The sequence below is a fragment of the Peromyscus californicus genome, unplaced genomic scaffold, assembly GCF_007827085.1.
Source record: "Peromyscus californicus insignis strain IS unplaced genomic scaffold, ASM782708v3 Scaffold_21__1_contigs__length_65335640, whole genome shotgun sequence".
Lineage (NCBI taxonomy): Eukaryota > Metazoa > Chordata > Mammalia > Rodentia > Cricetidae > Peromyscus > Peromyscus californicus.
Window position 1 is genome coordinate 16668125 of NW_026294514.1, and position 25561 is coordinate 16693685.

At 42.7% G+C, this 25561-nt stretch overlaps 1 protein-coding gene across 7 annotated transcripts in view; it reads right to left on the reverse strand.

The window, feature by feature from the left end:
- Nucleotides 1–720: 720 nt before the first annotated feature.
- The window catches only part of Ino80d (INO80 complex subunit D), a 72616-nt gene continuing 47775 nt past the window's right edge, over nucleotides 721–25561 (reverse strand). For 6 of the 7 annotated variants that reach the window (XM_052749641.1, XM_052749638.1, XM_052749640.1 and 3 more), the window contains 4 exons: nucleotides 23370–23503; nucleotides 15378–15595; nucleotides 14482–14639; nucleotides 721–12189 (listed from right to left, as the gene is read on the reverse strand). In XM_052749641.1, the coding sequence (XP_052605601.1) occupies nucleotides 11027–12189; nucleotides 14482–14639; nucleotides 15378–15595; nucleotides 23370–23503 (1673 nt within the window). In that variant the 3' untranslated portion in view covers nucleotides 721–11026. The remainder of the gene's footprint in view (nucleotides 12190–14481; nucleotides 14640–15377; nucleotides 15596–23369; nucleotides 23504–25561) is intronic. The other variant, XM_052749639.1, reaches the window with a different exon arrangement.

Below are 25561 nucleotides of genomic sequence, written 5' to 3' on the forward strand. Positions count from 1 at the left end.
TTTTTTGAAGCTCCAAAAGAGAAGTTGGTAGGAGTCTGTGATGGCAGCATTTGGAAACTGAGGAAGGAAAGTTATTAGTTTATCACTAGCCTGGGATACATAAAAGACCCAGAAAGAAAATAAAAAGAGAGAGAAATGGCTTCAGGTTAAATGAAATAGATTTGGACTGTAACAACACCATTATAACACATAATGGTTTCAATCTCAACTTGTGGTTGGACTTCAAGCTTAAATAATATAGCTGAAGTCAATTTGGTCTTAACTTGTTAGGCTAGCCATAAAGATCATGAATATATATCTCCCTAGAATTGTTGATAAAATAAAGATTGAAAACAACATATTTAAGAAAAGGAGTATGATGGCATATGTTCGTAATCCCTGTCTTTGGCTGGCAGAGAAAGGCGGCCTGTCCATGAGTCAAAGGTCAGCTTGAACAACAGTGTGTTCCAGGCCAGCCAGAGGTACATGGGAAAATTTTCTCATAAAACAAAACTTAACTGGGCACAGTGGCTTATCCCTGTCTTCCTGGTAGAATGTGGGAGGCTGAGGCAAAGAAAATTGCAACTCCAAGAACAGCCTGGTCCACACACTGAGTTGTAGGCCAGTCTGGGAGGCAGAAAAGACTGTCTCAGAGACCAGAAACAAGTATGGGAAAGTACTTACCCTGCACTAGGAGCTCCCATCACTACCCAGGTAAAGGAAATAATTAGTAAAAAGTAAGACTACTTCACAGCAAGATTTATTAATACATCCAAAAGAAAGAAAGAAAAATCATTTTGTCACACTATATACAGATAATACATACAGTGTTTTATACACATATTACATCAGTTTTTACACAAGAAAAATATACATAAAAATGTAAACTTTTGTATACAAAAACCCTTAAACAAATTAAACAAGGACCAGATAACAAAAGGAGACCAATCCATTATTATTTCATCAAATTTTTAAAACAGTAATACAGTACATTCATTGAGATATATATATGGAAAATGGGAACCATCTCTTCCTGTTTAAAGGGAAATCACAAACCAAAAGCCCCTTATCTCCCCAAATGTGCCCCCCACCCCCACCCCAGCCAAACCACAGCCAGTGCCACGGGCAGGCCTTTCCAAACCCTGACACTCTCCTCTCTATGCTCTGTAGAAACTAGCTGCTCCCAGGGTGCATGCCTGGAACTAGGTGGCGGCCGTGGCATCGCCATGAGAGAAGACGCTTGGTTTGTAAGTCCCCTTTAAGCAGCTGCTCTCCGGTCTATGCTCTGAATGGATGGTGTATGTTGCAGACTGTGTGCCAAGGTGAATGAGAACGCTGAAGAGGAGGAGCTCTCGGTACGGCTAGTCCTTGCTACCGTGCAGTTACTTTGTTAAAAGTCATTTTCAAACTGTCCAGCCTGCCTGTCCCTGGCTGGTTTCCAACGGCTACCTCACCTTTGATTTCCCACTGCAACCTGGTTTCAATTTACACTTGGGCACTCTGGTTAGTACCACACATCTGCCAAGAGGCTTTTCGTTAAAGGCTGGTTCTGATATCAGTTCCAGTGAGCTACTCTGTGAAATCTGTTTCCCAGGAGAACCTTTACTCCACTCCCCACCTAACAGGGCATTTAGGATTATTTATCCATCTACCTTTCTCTCGCTCTAAATTCTTGAGGTGTAATCTGCTGCCAGCTCATCACAAATGAAGAGTACTTAACGGTTTTGCCTTATGTTCTTGCATTCAGTACGGAAAACTGATAGACTAGTGAAAAAATACCTTGCGGGGAAGGGCAGTAAGAATTAAACACAGGCCAAGTACATGCAACTTAAGAGTTAAGAGCGCTTTCCAAAAAAATTAAGTAGGGTCTTTAAATAAATCAAACTATGCCAAATAAACTATGCTTAAGACAGCATCATGAGAATCATCTTCTTTCCGAGGTGAATTGGGAACAAGGCAGAAGAACTAGATGACCCCTTTCCTTGCAGCAAGAGAGGGGTCAGCTTCCCCCAGGCAGCACGATCGAAGTGATCATTATTCATTAATGAGAGGAGGAGGCAAATTGGTGGATTAAGTTGATCAAGGAGATGGTGGATGACACACACAAATGGCCACGTTAGGATTGCGTTGACACCGAAGTAGACGAGCTGGGTTGTGGTATATCACTGTTTGGGGGTGGGGTGGGGTGGGCACAAAGTGCCCCAAGTGAGTCTCGTCTCTCGCGTGCAGATAGTATTTTTAAAATGGCAGTCTCCCTTCAGTGATGCAAACACAACAATCACATGGACAGGAAGGTAAATAAATAGTGTGCGGCTGTCTTTAGATGAGACCTTTAAATGTTCTTTAAATAATTTTTGATAAATGTATTTTAAATCATTACATACAACTGCCACCGCAGTGACAATATTCCAGTAGGGCAGCATTTTGCTAAATGTAAAAGGTTGCCATTTAGAACTCATACATATACATGTGTATGTACAGTTTTATCAACACTATTTATATACATATATTATCTAGAGAGCAATATTTCATTGCCTTTGAATATCTCTATGTCCACTCCCACAATATGTCCTGGAGACATACTGTGTGAGTACATACCAGAGTATATGTACACATGCGCCAACATGTATATATATACACTTTTATCTGTGTGTGCATAAGAGCTTTAAAGGCACGATATAGAAGGGTGCAAGTTTTCCAGAGAGCTGGGGCAGAGTTAGAACCGAATGTCACAACTGTGAGGAAAGTCAAAGGAAATCTAGCAGAATTCATTACCTAAGAACTCATTAGAGTATTTCACCATGAGACACATGAGTCAGTTACAGAATTCAAGAGGCTTTCATGTGACTTTGTGTACGCTGTTAAAATTCAAATGGTAAACTTACATTTAAAACAAAAAGCAAATCAAACTATTTAAATGATAAGAAGTGTGGAAATACACCGAACACTAGTATCAATCATAAAGTCATAATTATGGTTTTTTTTTTTCACTTTAAGTAAAATCCTCCAAAGTTCCCTAGGTAAAAAAATTCAAAATTAATTGTTTGAATGTTGGCTTTTTATTTTTTGATGGAGACCCAATTAATTGTCAAAGAAAATATTACTGAAAGCTGTGTACTGTGGGGACTGTCATTGATAAAGGAATGTGAAAGCAACAGCTGAGGTCTTTACGCCAAGGCTTCTAGTCAGGGAACTAAGTCGGGAAGAAGAGGGGAGGGGACGATGTGGCTCAGCATGTGCCCTGCACAGGCCACCCTCAGGAGTCCATCTCCAGCACTGGACAATAGACAACTCGGCAAAGATGTGTGAGTGTGAAGTAATGAGAAACTAGCTAGCAGTCTGAGGAACAGTGCAATTGGTAAGAAGAAAGAAGAGACTCATTTGTGGCCAATGTAATCTGTGATCTGTGACTGGAATCCAAAGGACTTCTAGTTCAGGATGCCTGATGATGTACTCCAGACTGTTGCTACTTCTGCAGGCTTGCAGAATAATCCAGAATTTCCCACAGATGCATAATCTTGCTTAGCAAAGGCTGTAAATCTATTACACACACACATTTTTAGGGAAATATATGTATATAGCTTTATCTATACACACACACATATACATACGTGTATATATAGATTTATACAAATGTATAAATAAACATAATACTTTTCAATCTTTCCACTGACAAGGCAAGTTCACATTCAGCAAAGTGCCACCACATCCCATATACACATCTCTGTACAGATATACACAAAGGGTCTGTTTTCACCCTTCAATAAGGGGAATTGATTCTAGCAAATTCTGTTAACCAGCAACTGAAGGGAGAAATGGCATCAGTACAAACTCCCTCCTTTCATTTGCATGCATATGTACAAGAAATATGCAGATTTCTTAAAATCCAAAAGCAAGAGTGAATGAAACAGGGAGATGCTACAAAAATACAATCGTAAAAAACAACACAGACAGCGTTCCCAGGTTCTGATGGAACCTAAGATGAAGTAACCGAAGCCTCAAAGACAACTGCCAATTCAAACGTGTCCTCAGGAGTTGCTCTGACATACCCCTAAGTATATGAGTGAAAGTAAGTGTGATGGGAGCACGTGGCTCTAGGTGACGTCTCAGACCATCTGTCCTCCAGTACAGGACGCACAGCCAAGTGACAAAGCTCAAAGGTCAGGAATGTGTCTTTCTTTTCAGTCCCCTGGGAATCAGGTGAGCATCAAGGGCAGCATGATCTCCCTACAGCCAGCAGCCGGGAGCTGCGGTGCTCCGCTCCGTCACCAATGGCACAACTCAGTTTTAAAAAATGGTTTGGAAATAACTAAAATCACACCAGCTTTGGAATATACACAGTGAAATGAGCCCACCAACTCCTTAAACAAGCGGCCCCTTCAAAAGCTTCCTTATCAAGGCCTGTGTTTTCTGAACTTGACCAAGAAAACATCATAATACTTTATTACTTGGAATATAAAGAACATTTATTAGACATAAAAATGTTTCAACAAATCTGTGGTCCCATCACCTCAATAGATAAACAAGCTGTTATCTAGGTCTGTCTCTCTCTGATTTTTATGCTCATAAGTATGAGGCTGGTCTTAGAATCTGCCTTTTCTCACATCACTTTAAAAACACCATAAGTTAATTCAAAGGTTAAAAGAAAATGCACATGATATCAGAGCTAGCCTTTGAACATAATATAGTGAAGAATATGGTATGTTTATAAAAAGAAACAATGGGAAAGTAACTGTAATTCCCTCAGCTAAATAAATCATATTTCTATAATACATTCGGTTACCTTTCTATTTTTATACAAGCGCACATTCATATCTCACACACGTGCCCCCAATGTATATTTTTGCATGTGTGTAAAAACACAGGTACATACATGCATACAAGTAATTTACCTCTATTTTTAAGTCACAGTGGGAATTCCTTAGTGAGGAGGGGAAAATGTTCCTGAATGAGACACTGAGAACATCTAGATTTATTAATTCCTCTATTTTACTTCTCAACTTACAGAATAAACTGTAAATTAAAGAATAAATCCATAGGAAATAACAGAGGTCTTAAAAACTTGGTTTACAAATTCCAGCTACAGTAGTGGGAGTTTCACTGGATCTATTTGCTTCTATTTACCCTGTAACTAAGCGTCTAGCCATCATTAAGTGTAAACCACGGATCATGTATTAAAGAACATGATTCTCAACAGCTCTATGAATGATGATAAATGGTCTAAGGGTGTTCTACATTTTGAGGCCCCAGGTTATCCTTTTCGTTATATATCTGCAAGGTAGCAAAGGATAGCTATACACCTTGACACGGCAGAGATCCAGTGTAAAAAGGTGCGTCCCTAGTTTGTTTTGTCAAAAATAAAAAGAAAAAGAAGAAGCTCATATATAATTTTTAAGCTATTAAAACACATAGGCAACATAATTCATTACACTCAATACAGCTTTAGTATAAAACTTATAATTTATGAGGTGATGTTAATAGCATAAATTAATATACCTTTTCTCTTAAAATCTACAATAAGTATTCTGAAAGCTCATTGGGGAAGGAAGTTTTTAAATAAAAGTTTTAAAGCTGTGCATGATGGGAAAGGACTCTGTGTGCTGAGCTGAGATGAGAGGCTGAAGTGGAAAGGAGAAGTCCTCGCGAGACACCACGGGCTGTGAAGCCAAACACTTTCTTTCTCTCTCTCGAGCTCTCATCAGTGATGAATCACCTTTAGTTTCTTTGAAAACTATTTTCTTATTTTAAAAACGGCCCTAATTTCCGCAAGGAATCCCTGAGACATACTCAACACTATACAGTGAGACAAGTTATCACTGTTGAGAACTGATTCAACCCTTTGGAACAGAGGCACACACTGTCAGCAGGTGTCAAGCTCTCTACCGTGTTAGCACTAACCCGCTGGAGTTGCCTGTACCTTAACGATACAAGCTGGAGTCATTGGGGGCAAACCAGTCTATTCCCCAAGGAAAAGCAATGGTATGGCCTGGAGCTGTACTGGTGGTGCCTTTCGCCCTGCATGTTGAAACGTTTTCCATGGGGAACTTGGGGTGCATATAGAGCTTAGGTCAGTGGTCCCCAGCTTAAAAAGCAAACAAACAAACACATAAGAACAACAATAAAAACCAATGAGAAAAGATCCTATCACTCTTGGGCCAAGATGAGTGCAGCTCACGTGTGTGCGTGTGCACACTGCAGCACCGGGGATGAGCGTGCAAAACAGGCAGAGGGAGGAAGGGAGGAAAACATGCTGTCCCACTGGCCTCCAAGGTCCAACAGCTTCCGTCTTAGAAGACTGCTCTTCACACCAACTTTAGATCAGCCAAAGATCATCTTGGATCTGCTCTTCAAGCCACTCAAAACATTACTGATACTCGGGAACACGGGTAAAGAAAGTCACGCCACATCTCTCTGAAACGCCACATCTCTTTTTACTTGCTCCCTATCGCAGTGCAGAGGGGAAAGCTGACCAAGGAAAAGTGAAAACACCACAGCCCCCTAAGCTCCCACACCTGCAGCGGTAATGACCCTGGCCGCTAGAAGAGCCGTGACTCACGTCCAGAAGTCCCTTTCTTAACTCGCCGGCCAGGGGACTGCTTACCAGATCTCCATCTGTGCTCTTCACAGAGATCGTATTCTACACATTGGGAAAGACAGCATTTAAAATACTACTTTAATTAAAGTGTGATTTTGGTTCCCACCAGAATATAATAATATTCTTTTCTACTTAGTTCCAGGGAAGATTCGGTAATTTTTCAAGTTATTGAGAGGGGAAAAATATATATAACTTTTCATGAGTGACTATCGCCATGAAATAATTTTGACAGGAAGAAACCTCTAGAACAGTGTGGGAGAGCAGTAATAAAAGAAATACAAATGAGGATTCACTCCAACTAAACTCAAAGGTGTTTCTAAATTTCCTCATTATACTGCAGCCTTGTACTGACCGTTCAACAAACCACTCTATTAGACTATCCTACACATCAGCTAAAGAATAGAATTTAATCTTTTTAAATCTAAAAAGAAAAGATGAAGAGTCTGAAAAGTAAATACTCCTAAAAGTCTAATGAATTCCAAACCTATGAAATAGTTTAGTGTTAATATCCTCACAGTCTGCAATGTCAAAACAGTGCACAACCACGCTGGGAACTCAGCTAGAGGGGGCAGCAGCTTCAGAGAGGTGCCACAAACGAAGCCCACCGCTGAGCCGCCGCCACCGCTGCCCCGGATGCCAAGGTGCAGTGAAGACCGCAGGCTAGACTCAGAGAGCACACAGCCAGGGCTCCATCTCTGTATGATCCAACTCTAATGCCAGTCTATAAGATGCCATGCAACAGGCCACCAGAAATCCAAGTTCTTTTGTGTAAAAGAAACGATATGCCCAGGATGCCTGTATCAAGCGTGGACGCGGTTTCCTTCCTAAACAAAGAGCTGGCTTTGCTGTGCAGACTGTGAGCATGGACTGCAAATGAGCTTTGGAAAAGTTTTAGTGTGACTCACAAAAGAGGATAATCCCTAACCTTCAGGTGAGAGTCTGGTTTACTTTAAAAGGTTAATCTTAGAAATAGTTATTTGGCAAAGATAAAGTATTAGCTGTCCTTAGCCTTATGCCACTAAAACTGGTAATATCAACTTTAAGGAATAGAAAACAATCACTTTCCAACTCCATCTCCAATGACTATCTGATTCTCATGAAACCATAATCTTCTCACAGAGGGACACTAGACACACCACACTGCCTGCCAGCACGGAAACGCTGTCATTTCTGGAGCAGGAACACCTCCCACAGGAGGCTCACGAGAGAAAACCTTTGCTCATCAGCTAGGCCATGATAACTACAAGACCTTTCCACTGCATGGACTGTCACTTGGCGGTCTACCTTTAATGCTTTCACTCTCCTACTGTTTACTGTGGAGCCTGCTCAGGTGTGGAACACGCTAGGCCGTTTTTACAGAAGAAACAAACAATGTCTTAAGTCCTATACTAAAATAACTTTAACAACTAAAGGAGAGAAAGCCCACCTTCCCTTCAGATACCAGAGATTACGGTTGCTGACCTGTCAGATTCTCAGAGCACAGGATGCATTCATTAACTGCAGCAACTTCAAAAATTAAATCACAGTAACACAATCTAACTGGCCTTTAGAAATGGTCCCAAAGAACTGCAGAGACAGAGGAGCTCTCATTGTCACTGTTCTTAGGTACTGAACACTACAACCAAAGCTAGTGTCTACCCCCTCGGGACCTGTGGAAGGTTTGTTTTGATTCCAGTATTGCCTTACCATAACACAAGTGCTATGTTTTCATGTAAGCATTGTAAGAGACGCTTAATTTTTCTTTGCATATTAATTAATACCCCACCTACTATTAAGAGACTAGAATTGCTTCAATAACTAGAAGAGAAACAAAGTGGATACCTCTGGGCTAATAGATAGACATTCTTCCAACCGGGGACTCACAAGAAAAGCAAACTACAGGCTTGGATGTTAGTTCTGAAAGAGAAGCAAAGTGTGCTTTTTGCTAATTACTCAGTTCTAGACCAGTACTCTCTAAGACTGCCCTCTCTTCTGCTATCACCATGGGCATCTACACAAAAGTGAGTTGACTCACTATTTTTGGCGTGAAGCTGTAACTGGCAACATTCCTGATCACTCCATGCCTTCTTCCTCGAAAGCAAAGAAGAGCTTTTAAATGCACATAAAACAGAAAACTGCAAACAATAAAAAGGTGCAACCTACTGCAAACTCAGTTTTCACAACTAGAGAATTTTCAGCAGCTAATGCAGGACAAACAGCCAGTAACAGTCCAAATTGACTACCCATGACTCTCCTCTCTGTCAAACAGGAGCTCAAGGAGGAGGTCCAGTGCTGCTCTGCTTCAGTCTTCAAATGATACACAATGGAGACAAAATACATTTCCTGGGAATGCACAGTTACCTAGTGAGGATTATAAGGGGATGTGAAAACAGCTTAGCAAACGAAATGACACTTTTGGGGTGAGGTAACCACTCATCACTTCATTACAGTGCACTAAATGAAAACTACTGACATAAGTTCCCAGGTGAGAACAAGTCAAAAAGCTGTGTCTCACCAGTCAGGAAAGAAGGTCATGGTGATACCAAATATAATTTTGCTTTGTGACATAATTTATAATTTAGAAATTTCTCAATCTGCAAAAATGGCAAAGCTATTAAAAATAAATGTTCCAATTAATTAACATGATTTGAAAAAAAGTAAATATATTACAAACATATTTTGCCCTCCCCAAAATTCAATAAATACAAAATAGGGCATATCATGATTTCATACAGTCATGTGACTTTCCCTCCAAAAGCTCAGGCACATGGTATCTGCATAATGCCTGCTGATCACCATCATTCCTTTACAAAGCAGAGAAAGCTTTCACCAGAAGGGACTGGTTAGAACTAGCATGGCATGAAGAAAACGCACCTAAGGAGGAGGAAAGGATGTCCCAACCTTTACCGTTAGGAAGGAATTAGGATCCAACAGTCCCTGACAAAAGAATTACTGTACCACACCATTTAACAGACATGTTGTCTTCTTTTTTAAAATATACATATGGAAATTAGGTTGAACTCAGGGATGAATCCCCAATGGTATCCGAAGGACAGTGAAACCTCAGCAAAACAGAGTAGAAAGTGAAGCTCTACCCTTCTCTGGAGGGGAAGGCAGGCAAGAAGAAACCCCACACATCACTTCATAGTCACCAACTTACTGCACTAACCAATAAGATTTTACCCTAAAACCTTGGTACTTTAAAAGAATTTCCAAATTTACTTCACCTTAAGTACTTAAATTATTTTAAAAGTACCTAAGGTAAATGAAATTTATGTCTAATTTCCATATTCTGCTTTGAAAGAAACTTTAAAATGTGTGTCCTTCCGATACTACACGTCACTTCACAACTGGTACACGGATTCTACACGTGTCCTCAACAGTTCACAAATCTCACCAAAGAATCACAACTGTAAACATGTAAAAACTAGGAGCGAATGACAGACCGACCAGGCCACAGATGTCATCTTTCAAACCTAGCTGGTCCAGCCTGCTTTTTCACATCAAAATATTTTCTTCAATTACAACCTGCAAATGTATTCCAAAAGCTGTGAGGGATTCTGAAACAAATACACATGGAAAAGGCAAAGTGACTTTGAGGCCCCACCCCTGAGCAGCCCCGTGGCCACGCAAGTTAGTCGCCATGGCACTCCCCATCACTGATGTGAATTCAGCCTTGTGTGGCTCCTTTCTTCACGGGCTGATCTTTAGCAAGAAAGGGCTGTGCCAGACCACCGCCTCCCAATTCAGGATGCTTTAGTCAACTCAGGAGGAGGAAGGACAAACCAACCTTGCTGGGTATGAGACAGAAGGAGGGAAAAAAGGGCCATAAGCTTATTCTGGGAGTAAAAAGAAAAAAAATACCATGACAGCTACTTCCTGCACTGCACGAAACACACACGGGGTGAACACGCACTCACAGGCAGTCAAGAGACGGTTTTCTTTCCGGTTAACCACATCACGATTAGGAACGGCATCCAGGCCTCACTGTGGTGTGGGCAGCTGGTGCTGAGTCAGAGCTCCGACTGGCCTCCACACACCACCCGCTCGCTACACAGGATCTCACTAGGGCTACTCTATCTAGAACAACCTATGGAAAAACCTGGCTAGAGAATGGAAAGCATTGATCTGAACACTAGGAAATAGTAAAGGGCACTGGTAATCTGAGGTATCTTCCACTTCTAGGACTTGCTGAAAAAAAAAAAAAAAAAATCAACCTGTCCAGTCACTGTGCTGAGCCACCAGAGAAAACCGCCAGGCCGCGAGGACCCGCCAGGAGGGAATGAGCACCAGTGCTAAGGAGCACATGTGAACACTGACGCAAGGTCCACTGCACGGCCGCTTGTTGACTGGGAAGGGGGAGTCCCGCTAATCCCCACTTTTATTTTTAAATCTTCTGCAGGAAAAGAGGAGGGGGTGCGAAAGAGGAAACACATAGAAAACGCCAGGTTCCACCTGCCTGCAAGCACAGACTCAGTTAGGGGTGGGGAAAGGGGGAGATGCGTTATTGGTACTTGTAGCCGTGGCACCTGTTACTGTGAAGCCTGTAGGAGGGGCTATCGAGCTGTGGCTGGGCTGCAGGTCCTTAGGAATGCCACTGTGAGAACTCAGCTGGTGGCCGAAGGCTGCGCTGAACTGCGGGAGTTGCTGCTTGGGAGAGGTGGAGGCCATTAGTTCAGCGGAAGGCCCCATGCCACTGAAGCTGGTCTGCGGTAACCCCGGAAGCACACTGGAACTGCTTGGGGTAACGGTGGCGAAGGCAGGCTGTGTGGTCTCTGAGTTGGACGTGGTGGGTGGCGTGGAGAGGGAAGTGGAAAGAAGGTGTCCATCCGCGCCGAGGAGGTTGCTGAATGCAGAGGGGTCGCCAAGGTTGACGGGGAGACTCCCCCAGTGAGTTCTGGGGTTGACCACTCCTCCAAGTGGCACCTCAAGCTGGCTGGGGAGCAAGTGCTGTGCCATGATGGGCATCTCTGCTGAAAAGGTAGCTGCCATAGTATCACCAGAGTAAGATGTGTGGGGAGAGGTGATATGGTCACTGTAGGGCGACGGCACGTGCTCGCTATCATAATGGCTTCCATGGGGTGAGGAGTGTGAATGATCACTGCTGTATTGCTGTCGTGAGGTGATTAGGTCATCTGCCTTGCTCAGCAGCTGGGCAGGATGTGGCCTCTGGGAGGCATGGCTGCCATCATGAAGTCCATGAAACTGTCCTGGGAAGGCTCTCTCCCCAAGTGCACTCTGGCTGAGCAGAGTGGCAGAAGTAAGGCCAACGCTGGCTGGGGCAGAGAACTGCCCCTGGATCTGCCCTGCCAGGGGTGTAGGTGGGTTAGACAGAGAAGCAGAGCGGAGCAGGTTCTCGTCCAGGTCCAGACTAGAAAAGCTATCGTGTACTATACGTCCATTCAGTAGCTCCCCTAGGTCCGTGTTCACTTCTCGGCTCAAGGACTGGATTCCCGAAGCATCGGATCCCCCGGAAAACACCCCCATCCCTCTATCTGACAACCCCTGAACTGGCACTCCGTCTGACTGGGTAAGGACCCCAATTGTACTCAGGCACTCGAGAGAAGTCACAGCCTGCAAGGCCCGCTCAAGCTCCTCGGCTTCTTCGGTGGTCGGGAGGAGGTCTCCATTCTTTCCTGCATTAACCAAAGCCGGCAGCGTCAGTGGAGCTCATAGCTCACCCACACAGCAAAAGTCACACATTTCAGTCTTTTAAACACGATCCTACCACAAGAGAGTCCTCCTTGCCAGGCCTGGTGGCACACACCTTTAATCCCAGAACTTAGACGGCAAAGGCCAGTTGATCTATCTCCTGGCCAGCTAGGGCTGCATAGTGAAACCCTGTCTCAGGGAGAAAAAAAAATTCCTTTGTGAAAAGAAAAAAAGTTTCTTTTTTGAGTCAGGGTTTCTCTGTGTAGCTCTGGCTGCCCTGGAACTCTCTCTAGACCAGACTGGCCTCAAATTCACAGAGATCCACCTGCTTCTGCTTCCGGAGTGTGGGGATTAAAGGCGTGCTCCACCACCACCTGGCGAAAAAAGTTTCTTATAATGGGATTAGAAAGAAAAAGTAAAATACTGATCTGCAGGACAGCCTCAAAGGTCAGCTCTCTTGGAATTTCAATTACCATCTTTAATTTATTCTCAGAAATCTACCATATGAAATGTTTTTTTTTTGTTTTTGGTTGGTTCGTTTTTAGACATGATTTCACTATGCAGCCTTGACTGGCCTAAAACTTATAGACCAGGCTGACCTCAAACTCATAGAGATCTGCCTGTCTCTGCCTCCCAAGTGCTGAGATTAAAGGCGTGTGTCATCAAGCCTGGCTCTGTTAAATTCTTTTTGTGTTTACTTTTGAGTAGATGTGCCCGCGTGAACTTCCACCACATGAATGTGGGTGTCTGCGGAGGCCAAGGTGTTGGATCTTGGAGCTGGAGTTACAAGCAATAGTAAGTTGCCCAGTATGGGTTCTATGAATTAAATTCAGGTCCTCTGGAAGAATGCATATTCTCTTACCACTGAGCATTCTCTCCAGCCCTCATAATGTTGAATTCTTTTTGGTTTTTTTTTTTTTTTTGGGGGGCGGGTTTCTGAGACAGGGTTTCTCTGTGTAGCTTTGCATCTTTCCTGGATCTCACTCTGTAGCCCAGGCTGGCCTCGAACTCACAAAGATCCACCTGCCTCTGCCTCCCAAGTGCTGGGATTAAAGGTGTGCACCACCACCGCCCGACATAATGTTGAATTCTTAGGAGTCTAAATGGTTGCCAATTTAAAACTCAATGTCCATTTAATTATACATTATTTTTCACCTAATATGATATTAATACCATTAACATAAAAAAATGAAGGTGGTATAGAACAAGACAGGTTTATATTATTTGGTCTACACCTACATTCTTCCAGCTAGAGGTGAGAACACAGAATCCATGCATGTATTTAATGGTAAGCACTCAGTTTCTTTCATAAGCTACCTTCCTTTTCTTTTCTTTTTTTTTTTTTTAAGATTTGCTCTTTCTAATTATGTGTTCATAGGGATCTATGTCTGTCTGCCATCAAGTGAGTGCAATACCTGTGGTGTCCAGAGGGGGTGTCAGATCTCTGGGGCTGGAGTGAGAGGTGGTTGTGAGCAACCTGCCGAGGACAACCAAACTGTCCTCCACAAAAGCGGCAAGTGCTCTTAACTACCTCTTCAATCCCACAAGCCACCTTTCACGGTATGTTTGACACTCTTTAGTCTTCCTCCTTGGCCAGGCATGGCGGCGCACACCTTTTACAGGCGTGCACCACCATGCCTGGCTCCAAAGATAGGACAAGCTGTAAAAAATTGTCATGAATTGGTATGTTGAACGGCACTGTCCAAACATTAGGGAAAATTATTCACTTTAATGGAACAAAATTATATAGCTATTAAAGTATAAATCTACTAAGTATATAATATGATTAAATAAATTATGTATTTCTCACCTTCTGAAAACAACTTTAGTGATTTTTTTTCTATTTATAGTGACAGACATTTTATACAGATACATGCAAAAGGCTATTTTATTAAAAAAATTAGTAATAAACTGGCCAATAAATGGCTCAGTGGGTACGGGTCCACGCCCCACAGGCCCCATGGCCTCCGTCTAACTCGGAGCCCCTGGAAAGGTGGAGAAGATAATGCACCCCTGCTACCCTCTACCTCCACAACATGCACTGTGCAAACCTACACATGCACCATGTAGCACTCAGCAATAACAATTAAAGTTATTAGTATCTCTAGGATGATTTGGTGATACTGGGTAAAATCCCAGGGCTCCAGTGCGGAGACAGGAGCATTGTGGATTCAATATGGTTAAGAGCCTGTCTCAAAAGCCAAAAATAAAATAAAACTTATTCCTTCTTGGAAACCATTTCTAAATCAGTTCCTTAAGTAACACATTGACCATACCTTCAAAGAAATCAAAATCTTGTAAGTCATCAGGCAGCCGTGGCAGGACATCCGCAAAGTCTTCGTGGTTCAACTCTAAGTCATGCGGAATGTCACTGATCTCGTTGGCAATGTCGTCCGGCAACTCGTCGGCACTCAGCTCTGGCGTGGAAGGGCTACTGCAAAGACAGTGTGGCTAGTCCAGCTTCCCCCTCCCCTCGCTGTGTACCTCAGGTTCTCCAGACACTCAGTACACACGGGGCACAGGAACAGAAAGCAACCCCTCCCAAAGCTGCCGGTGACACATGTCTGCAGTCCCCACACTTGGGGACCCAGGGCCAGAGAGTCAGAAGTTTAGGTCACCTGCAGCTACGTGAAGTGGGGATGTCTAGGAATACATGAGACTGTCTCAATGAATAAATAAAGATCTCTCCTCACTTTATGAGAAGGAAATTTGAAATGCTGCAGAAAGACACACCTCACTACATATAATCACAAATTCTGATAGCCTTTACCCTGAGATGATCATTACCAGATCATAGTTCACTTCAAATTAGTGGAATGAATCACCACTTAGTATATCTATGTTTTAGCAAAATTTCAAATCTGATTAAGATAATAACCTTAAAAATGAAATAAATGGGCAAGATTGAGCTAAAATTCATCTGATCAAAATGTTTAAGTCTGCTAAACTTTTAAAACATATTTCTAAGTACTTCTAATATACTGTGTATAATTTCTGTTAAAACAGAAAAACCTTGAGAGTATACGATTACATTCTCAATTTCAGCATCTGAGGACACTGATGGGTGTGTACTGCAGACTTGGCCAGCCACTGCTAAGTCTGTCTATGACAGTCCCAGGGTAGGACTGTGGCCACACCACACAGAGGAAAACAACCCCACTGCCCCACTGACCGGATCTGCGAGGCCTCCACTGGCAGTGAGACGCTGGAGGGCATGCTGAGGTTCCCTTGGGGCACTGCAGGGGGAATTGGTTTCTGGGGTCGACGAGGTCCACGCCGTCTCTTCTTCTTGTGTTTTTTGGTAAGTGCAGGGGGCTTCGTTTTTTTCCTAGGTTTCCTCTGTTGCTGGTGCTGAACTTTACGGGAGTTATCTCCTCTCAAGAAATTATCCTTTGAAATAAACAGAAGATTTCTTTCAAACCTACTCCACCCTTCATTCCTGATACATCTGTGCACAACAAGGTGGTTAGAAGTTGGCAAGTCTCTATACGTTTCAAAACTAGAAAAAAGCTTAGATTTTTACCCCAGAGCAATGAGGAGCTGGGATGTAGCTAAGCAGGTACAGTGCCTGCCTGGCATGTGCAGGGCCCTGAGGCGGATCCCTAGCACCACTTAACCAGCTGTGGTGGTGCATGCCAGTAATCCAGACACTTGGCAGGTGGTGGTAGGAGGGTCAGAAATTCAAGGTCAACACAAGACCCTGTTTTGGAAAGAAAAAGTCTTTCTTAAGTATTTGAAAGATCTGTTTTACCTAATTTAAATATTGTGTAATATTGAAACATCACATTATTACACTAATAATTTTTGTGTACAAGTTAAAATTGGACTGAAGACAAGTCTCAGTGGTTAAGAGAACTGTCTGCTCTTCCAGAGGACGGGGATCCCATTCCCAGCACCCACATCAGCTCACAACTGTCCGTAACTCCAGTCCCAAGAAACTTGACACCCTCTCCTAGCCTCTACAGGCATGAAGCACACATGTAGTCCACATACATACATGCAGGCAAAACATTCATACACATAAAAATAATTTTCTAAAAAAACTGTGAGATTATCTGCAGAAACTTAACTATCAAAAAATTTCTCTTAATTGTCTATATAATGCCTAAAGCTATGCACAATAAGTGTACAAAAAATATAACTGAATTTACCTCTCTCTCTCTCTCTCTCTCTCTCTCTCTCACACACACACACACACACACACACACACACACACACACTCCATCCACTTAAAGACATTTTAAGGGCTAGGGGTGTAGTGTAATGGTGGAACGCTATCCAGTATGCACAAGCCGAGGTTTGATTTCCAGAAATGGCATCAAACACACAAGATGCTATGATAGTGCACACTGTCCAGGAACTTCCTCTTCCCCTGGGGAAACATCAAGGACACATAAACATAACACACAGAAAGTGAACAACAGTACATCTTAAAAGACATGGATGGATGAGAGCATCATCTAGGCCAAAGAAAATGGCACAAGCAAGAAAAGCGTACACATAAACTGGGAAGCAGATGGGCTAGAGCATGTATGATTCTGAACATCTCAATTTTAAACTTGAATAGACAATGGGACTCTTTTCCCATCCAGGAGTCACTTTTGAGGAGAAGGCACGACAGGCATGTTACAAGATGAGCCAGCCTGGTGGGCGTGTAGGGATGAACAGGTCGGGGTTCCCTTCAGAGGACCGTCTCCACAGTCAATAAAATAAGTAAAAAGCATGGGCTCTTCAAACTGAAAGTCTTCTTTTCTAAGGCTTATTCCATTATTTATTTGTGTGTACGTCTACATGAATGTATGTACATGTGTGTGCAGGTATGTGCATATGCCAAGGTCTATGGTGGTATTTTATTTGTACTGAAATGTGATTTTAATTGTATGTTAATAAATAAATAAAGTTGCCCGGGGGTCAGAGCTATTAGAGCCATAGCAAGAGCGTGGCGGTGGTGGCGCACGCCTTTAATCCCAGCACTTGGTAGACAGAGCTAGATAGAGCTCTGTGTGTTCAAGGATACAGCCAGCATTGGAGACACATGCCTTTAATCTCAATCCCAACCACAGAAGACCTGGAAGTCTCTACAGACAGGTAGTGACGAGGCAGTCATGTGTTTGAGTTTACAACCAATGAGAAGGCAGAACAGAAAGACTATATAAAGACAAACACACAGGAAGTAGCTCCTTTTCGGAGAGCTCTCTTGGCTGAAGAGGATCGCTGAAGCAGGAAGGGTAAGGCTCTTAGCTCTGACCTCTTGGCTTTCTTCTCTGAATCGGCTCTGTGTTTCTTATTTAATAAGACGGTTGGATACATCTACAAAGGTCAGAAGAGTATTGGATCTCTAGGAGCTGGTTCCAGGCATCTGGGAGGTGCCCAGCTTGTTCTGTGGGTGCAGAACTCCAGTCTTGTGACTGCAAAGTGCGTGCTCTTGGCCACTGAGCTACCTGCAGCCCTGAATTTGGATAAGTTGTGTTTTGCTGCTGGGAAGTGAACCCAAGGCTTCACACATGCTAAGCACACTGAGTTACACCCTCAGCAACAATAGAGAACTCTTATTTGAAAGCTCCTTAGATGTGGTGAGGTTAAAGGGAATATGGAACTAAAACACCTCTAGAGGGTCTAGTTGGGTTGACTGTTTAGTGACAATTACCATTAGTTCAGTGGTTGTCCATCCTTTTGAATTTGCAATTTGACGCTGGCCTACAAATTGTTAGACAGCACTTGAAAATATGCTGGGGTGCATGGCCCACATTCCTTCATTAACTGATACAAGAGAAGCTGCAAATTCAGGAGGGGAGTCAAGGGTTTATTCTGGCCTGCATACAGTTTGAGATATGTGGGTTTCTAGGTGCAGACTTAGGGAATCCACGGCACCGCAGAGTCCTCTAAGAAATGTCTACGGGCAGGAACACAGTAACAAAGAGGAAAATAAGGACGAGGCTGTACAAAAGCTGTGAGTGAAGAGGCAAGGGAAGGGAGCTGCTAAGCAATCAGAAACTGACAATTCAGCTCACTCTCAGCTTTTAGTGTCCTTAACTCCATCATCCGAGACAGATTTGATATCTGTGCCACCCCAAAGTTTGTTTGTTGAGCTCCTAAGCCTCCGTGAGATGCTATCAGGAAATAGGGCCTTCAGTCACTAGAGGCCTCATGAAATAGAATGACTGCTCACAGAAAAGTGACACAAGAGAGGGGCTAGCTGGGCCCTCTCTGCAAACCAGAATCAAACCCCATGGGGAAAAGCCCGAGAGCTTAGTGGGTGAAGGGTGTTGTGGAATATTACTTTAACTAGACAAAGATGTGTTACACTTGTTTATTGCTGCGTTTGTTTAACGATGTAAAGATGTGTTGCTTTGCCTGCCTAAGGCAACTAATTGGTCCAATAAAAAGTTGAAGGGTCAATAGCTAGGCAGCAGAGGGACAGGTGGGGCTGGCAGGCAGAGATAATAAGTAGTAGTAGGAATCCAGGCTCTAGAGGAGGAGAGAGAAAAAGAGAGGGAGACACCCGGGGCCAGGCAGCCGCCAGCCAGCCAAATTCAGAGTGAATAGGACACACAGTATGAAAGAAAGGTAAAAAGTCCCAAGGCAAAATGTGGATGAAGACAAAAAGGTTAAATTAAATTATAAGAACTAGTGGGACAAGCAACAGATAAAGTCGGGCATTCATAACTAATAATAAATCTCTGTGTCATGATCTGGGAGCTGGTTGGTGGGCCAAGAGAAAGCCTGGTACAAAAAGGCACTTTCCCTAGGACCCACATGGTGGAAGCATCCACTTCTGCAAGTTGTCCCACGTGCCCACACACGTGTACACACGCCAAGCAAATAAAGAAATGAGAAGGAAAAAGAGAGCGAATCCCATGGCATCCCAAGTCTACACTCCCATCATTTATTCTTCACACTCTGTCCTTGGAGTCCCAGCTTCTGCTAAGTGTGTGAGGTGAGTCTCTGTTGTTTGCAAGCCAGCCTTTTGCATTTAGTTCCTCTAGTACTTTGTGATAGCTACCTGAACTAAGACACTATGTTCCAGAAATTCTAAGATGTACATTTTGCTGCCTCTGCAGCTGAGGAGTGTTTTCTAACTGCTGCCATCTGAAGAGCTGCAGTCAGCCAGATGATGGTCACAGACGGCATTACCTACACATACATCAAACACGTTACAGTTCATATTGTCACTGCTTGAATTAAGTTATACACACTGCTGGTACAAGTTAGGCAAAAACAACAACAAAAGTGTTCCGGAAAGGCACAAAGAGCAGCGGGGTATAAAAGTGATGTCAGTGAAACAAATGCTCATTATTGAAGAATGAACCACAAGCTTTCTTCTCAAAGCAACACCCCAGTGGGAAAGGAGAACAAAGCACAAGGTAGATCAAGTTGTACTATAGTTTCAGAACAAAGATTTGCATGTCAAATAATACAGCCAAGACTACAAGAAAGATCAAAAATCTGTACCTAAACAGGTCTTTTTTTTTTTTTTTAAAGATTTATTTATTATGTATACAATGTTCTGTCTGTATGTATCCCTGTAGGCCAGAAGAGGGCACCAGATCTCATTACAGATGGTTGTGAGCCACCATGTGGTTGTGGAGAATTGAACTCAAGACCTCTGGAAGAGCAGCCAGTGCTCTTAACCACTGAGCCATCTCTCCAGCCCCTAAACAGGTCTTAAATAGGCTCTTTTGATAGTTATAAAACAAAAATTCCAACTTATCAAAATGCATTGTATCAAGCCGGGTGGTGGTGGTGCACCCCTTTTAATCCCAGCACTCGGGAAGCAGAGCCAGGCGGATGGATCTCTGTGAGTTTGAGGCTAGCCCGGTCTACAGAGCAAGATCCAGGGCAGACACCAAAACTACAGAGAAACCCTGTCTCGAAAAAAAAACAAACAAAAAGCATTTTATCTATGACTAGAAACATTTTCTTCCTGGTAATATATAAGACAGTGTTTGAACAGTTGATGGCACTCTTCATTCTATGAATCCTGGAGCAGCTCTTAACTAAACAGCTAAGAAGCTGCAAACAGTAGTGATTGGAGACCAACACCATTAGCATGACAACAAGACAAGGAAAGCACAAAATCAAGAATTCTGAAAGGAATACTTCATGGAAACGTAAGTGTAGACTTGGTTTGTTGTAGTTTTGTTTGTTTGGTTTGGTTTTTCGAGACAGGGCTTTTCTGTGTAACCCTGGCTGTCTTGGAACTAGCTCGGTAGATCAGGCTGGCCTAGAATTCAAAGAGATCCCCCTGCCTCTGCCTCCTGAGGGCTGGGATTAAAGGTGTGTGCCAGCACTGCCCGGCATAAGTATAGACTCAACTCACAGATTTATTTATTTATTTATTCATTCATTCATTCATTCATTCATTTATTTATTTATTTTTGTTTTGTTTTTTTTTTGTTTTGTTTTTCGAGACAGGGTTTCTCTGTTTCTCTGTGTAGCTTTGCGCCTTTCCTGGAACTCGCTTTGGAGACCAGACTGGCCTTGAACTCAGAGATCCGCCTGGCTCTGCCTCCCGAGTGCTGGGATTAAAGGCGTGCGCCACCACCGCCCGGCTATTTTTTAAACCAGTGCTGAAGATATGGTAGAGTGTTTGCTGATGCAGGAGCCCAGGCGTGATGTGTGCCTGTCATCCCAGCGCTTAGGAGGTGGAGGTCATCCTCAGTCACGTGCCAAGATCAAGGCTAGCCTGGGATACAGAAGATACTATCTCAAACCTCCACCACCAGCCAAAAAAAGAGCCCACGTGGGAATGACGTCATCATAAAGAGCTGGGTCCTACCCTGCTATGCAAGTTGCAGGCCCCCATCAACAAGGATCTATTGAATCATCAACCAAGGTCCACAAGAGGGTTCAAATGCACACAGAGGCCTAGGGAAATGGCCTGCTTGGTATTGCACTGCTTAAGCATGAGGACCCGAGTTCAGATTGCCAGCACCCCCATACAGAGCTGGGCCCAGCACCAGGGAGGCAGAGACACGCTCATCTCCAGAGCTGGCCAGGCAGCCAGTTAAGTCAATCGGTGAGCTCGCTCAGTAAGAGAAGCTGTCTCAAAAAACAAGGCGAGAAGAACTGGCAGACACCCAACATCAATCTGGCATCTATGCGTGCAAGTGCACACACACAAACAGGTACACACACACAAAAGCATACAGGAAGTAGGGGGGGGTGGCTCTCACACTGGTAATCTTAGTACTCAGGTGGCTGGGGCACATAACTCATGAATTCAAGACTGGCTTGAGTTCAGAGTGAGACCCTGGCTCAACAAAATGAAGAACACACACACACACACACACACACACACACACACACACACACACACACACACACACACCATGAAAGCATCCTTCATTCACATAAAGCCTGAATAAACTAAGAAAAAGTGTGCACACTTTAAATATATCTTAATTAAATAGGAAATGAATTCAACACTTCTACATGAAGTTTAGTATTCAAATTTTTCAAAACATGATGCTAACAAGAAACTAAACACAAAAGAAGTTCTTGGTAAAGCCAGTATGTTACCAAGGGAACAGACTAGGAAGGTGGCTTCTCCACTTAACTGTATCCTTAGCTAGTGACAAAGCCAGAACCACAAACCAACCTCCCAGTCCATGGTACTGCAGCACTCATGAAACTGCAGTGTGCTCAGAATACGAGGCACTTCCTCGGCCTTGTGGTACAGCAGGCACCAGGCACAGGATCTTACAGTATCTGCTTGATGGGTGGAAACAAGCTAACCCAACTCGGAGGAGTTTGCTTTCTGTTTTCTATTCTGGCCTCAACCCAGAATCTTGTTCATGACAGGCAAGTATGCAACTACTAAGCTAACTTCGCCCCAAAACAAACCCATTGTAATAGTTACATAATTCAAATATTTGACTAATTCAAATGTGTCTCTCCAAATTATTCCATGTTAATTAGGATTCACGATGCCAGCATTAACAAAAGCAATGATTAAGTTCAACAAAATTATAGAAAAGCTTGGTATTTTGCCTGAATTTATTAAATATCCAGATCATTCCCAGAACTGCGTATAAAAAAGCAAAACTGAGCTTGAAAAATCTGCTGTGTATCAGAAAATGTGTCTTTATTATAAGTGTGTGTGAGAGAGACAGGGAATACGGGCAGGTGATTTTAAAAAGTATCTTACCTAAGTAATTACAGGTTTAGTATTTTTCATCTGAAACACTGAGGGAGCACAGATGTTTTACAGTTTTTTAATATTTGCATAGAATTTGCATGTGGGAATCCTTACTCCAGGAATCTTAAAACCAAAATATGGAAGGCTCCAAAACCTGTACTTTTTGGGTGTCATATGTCATCTTAGAATCTTATAGATTTGGGAGTTTTGGATTAGAAACATTCAAACTTTACTAAATATTTCCTCAAACAGTGGGGGTTTGGTTTTGTTATAAAAAGGGTCTCAAATTCAAGAGGTCAACACAACATTTTGAAATTTTTTAGTCAATGGCAACACAGCACAGAGTTCCAAGTATTAAAATCACTGTTTTAAGAAGTTGTAGATTTTCAACACTACACAAACTCCTTTGTTACAAATAAATATCTATGCTTCTAAAAAACAAAACAATTAATAAATGGGACCTCTTGAAACTGAAAAAGAAAATATTCCAGCAGGACGGGGGAGTGACTGACAGTTGATGACTTCTGGAGTTGGTCGGTTCTCTTTAAGGGTGTGGCCCTCCCTAGGTGACCACGCTCCAGTGACTGTGCGTATATAGGCAGTACAAACCGGCCTCAGTAGATGTCTGGGAATTCAAAGTCAGCATCATCTGTACAGTGAGTTCTGTGGCAGCCTGTCTCAAAACCAAACCAAACCAAACCAAACCAAAACACCACACACAAAGCTGGGAAGTGGGGGGGGGTGGATCTGGGAGGAGTTAGAGAGAGGATTGGTGGGTGAATATGTCACAATACCTTTTATGCATATGTGAAATTCCCAAAAAAATAATAAAAACATTTTAAAAGAGAAAAAAAAATAAAATCACTGTTTTTACAGTACTTCCTTAACGATATATATATATATATATATATATATATATATATATATATATATATATCTCATTATCACATATAAATCTCACTGCTTTCATTTCCCAGCAGGAATAGGCATCAACAGGCTGAGAGCCCCGATGGCAGAACTCACCATTTTTTTGGCATGTTCTTCACACAGGGGCGTCTGGTGTGTGATGTCAAACACTGGTACAGGGCACTGCTGTCCATCTGCAAACTTGGCCGTACAGCTGGAGAACAGCTGCTGAGAGCCGTTCAAGAGGATGTCTGGGGTTGGCAGTCAAGGAGGAAGCACACTGAGACCCTTTAACTCTTCGGTGTCCGATAATAGCTGCTACTTCCCTTACCTGTGTTTTATTAGCAGAACTGTACTGTCTATAAAGTGAATGTCCCCATCCAACTGCTAACAGGGAAAATGATAACAGTGACCATATCATCATTGTTTATTAACTGACACTTCTGAAGGAGTCTTCTCAGCTAGCAGGCTCTCAGGCACGGCTCCTTTATGGCCATTCTGAACTAATTTCTGTAATTTGAATAAACAAGACCATTTTCTTGTTAACAGGCTCCTAAAATTCCCACTAAAACCACTGTTCTGAAACCAGCACTTAATTTTTCTAGGTATTTTATTTTATCTATGTGTGAGTGTTTTGCCTGGATGTCTATATGTCAATCCCAAAATAGGAATGGACAGTTGTAAACTACCATGTGGGCTCTGGGAACTGAAATCAGGTCCTTTGAAAGAGTAAGTAATAAGTGCTCTTGACTGATGAGCCATCTCTCCAGCCCCCAAAACCAGCATTTAAAAAGAAAACTTTTTCCTAGGATACTCACCAAGGAGAATGAGAATTTAAATAAAAAACCCACCTGTCCAAGGTTGAATTTTTCAGTTCAAATTGCCAGGATCAAAATCAAACTCACAAATTAATGACAAAACTAATTTGAAATCAAAGCCCTATTGAAAACTGGAATGTCTACAGCCTTTTGTTTTGTTCCATTTTGTTTCTTAGACAAGGTCTTGCAATGTAGCCTAAGCCAGCCTTAAACTCATGACTGTAGAGTAAGACTACCTCGGAAGACCACCACCACCACCCCAAAATAAGAAAGAAAAGAGAAAAAAGACAAAAGAAAGGTCCATCTTTGCCAATGAACTATCACAAGCTCTAGTTTCTGAGCTGAGGGCAGGGCTTGTTAGCAGGTCATGTCAGAAGCATATATGAGGCCCTCCATTCAATTTCCAGTATAATACAAATAAAAATAAATAAATAAAAAGACTTATTTTCTGTTTAGAAAGTCCATTTGTGTTTTCCCTTTGGCTTATACTTATTATATATAAACTGCTACAGAAGAACATATGGAGACACAATTTAAAGGATAGAAAGGGGGCAAAAACTGAGCCTGAGAATGTGACGCCCACCTGGGGGACATGATGAGACATTGTTTCTAAGGAGGAAGGAAGGAAAGAGAAGCACACCCATCCGGGGACACCATTGCAGATGAGTAATCCCAGTATCTGGCGGTTGAATCAAGTTTCAGGCTAGCCAGGGTTACGTAGTGACATAGCGAGGCTATAACCTAATTCACAATATCTCAAATACATAAATACAAAATGAAGATTGTAAAGTAGAGTACTGCTAATAGGAAATATTTTTAGCTGGATGTGTTGACACAAGCCTGTAACCTCAGCACTTGGGAGGCTGAGGAAAGACCACCACAAGTTCACCAGCAACAGGGGCTATAGAGCAAGACCCTGTCTGAAGAAAACAAAAGTAAGTATTTTAAATGCTACTCAGTTTAAAATATTGAATAAAAATGAGAGTTTTGGTCAAGTGAGATGGCTCAGTGGGTAAGGCTTTCTCTGCAAGCCTGCCGACCTCAGTTCAAGCCACAGAACACACGGAAAGGTGAGAAGAAAGAAAAGACTTCACACTGAGTTCAAGGGCAACTGGCTACTAAAACCCTACCTCTAAATAAATAAATAAAACAAAAAACAGAGTGCCAGGTGCACGCCCTTAATCCCAGCACTTGGGAGGCAGAGGCAGGTAGATCCTTAGTTCGAGGCCAGCCTGGGCTACAGAGTGAGTTCCGGGACAGGCACCAAAGCTACACAGAAAAACCCTGTCTCGAATAACAAACAACAAAAGAAGTGATTTGATTTTCCATCAGTAATCATTATAGTTAGAGGCTGGAAGCACCACAAGGACCAGTATTCCATTTTAATAAGAAATACTTCGCCGGGCGTGGTGGCGCACGCCTTTAATCCCAGCACTTGGGAGGCAGAGCCAGATGGATCTCTGTGAGTTCGAGGCCAGCCTGGTCTACAGA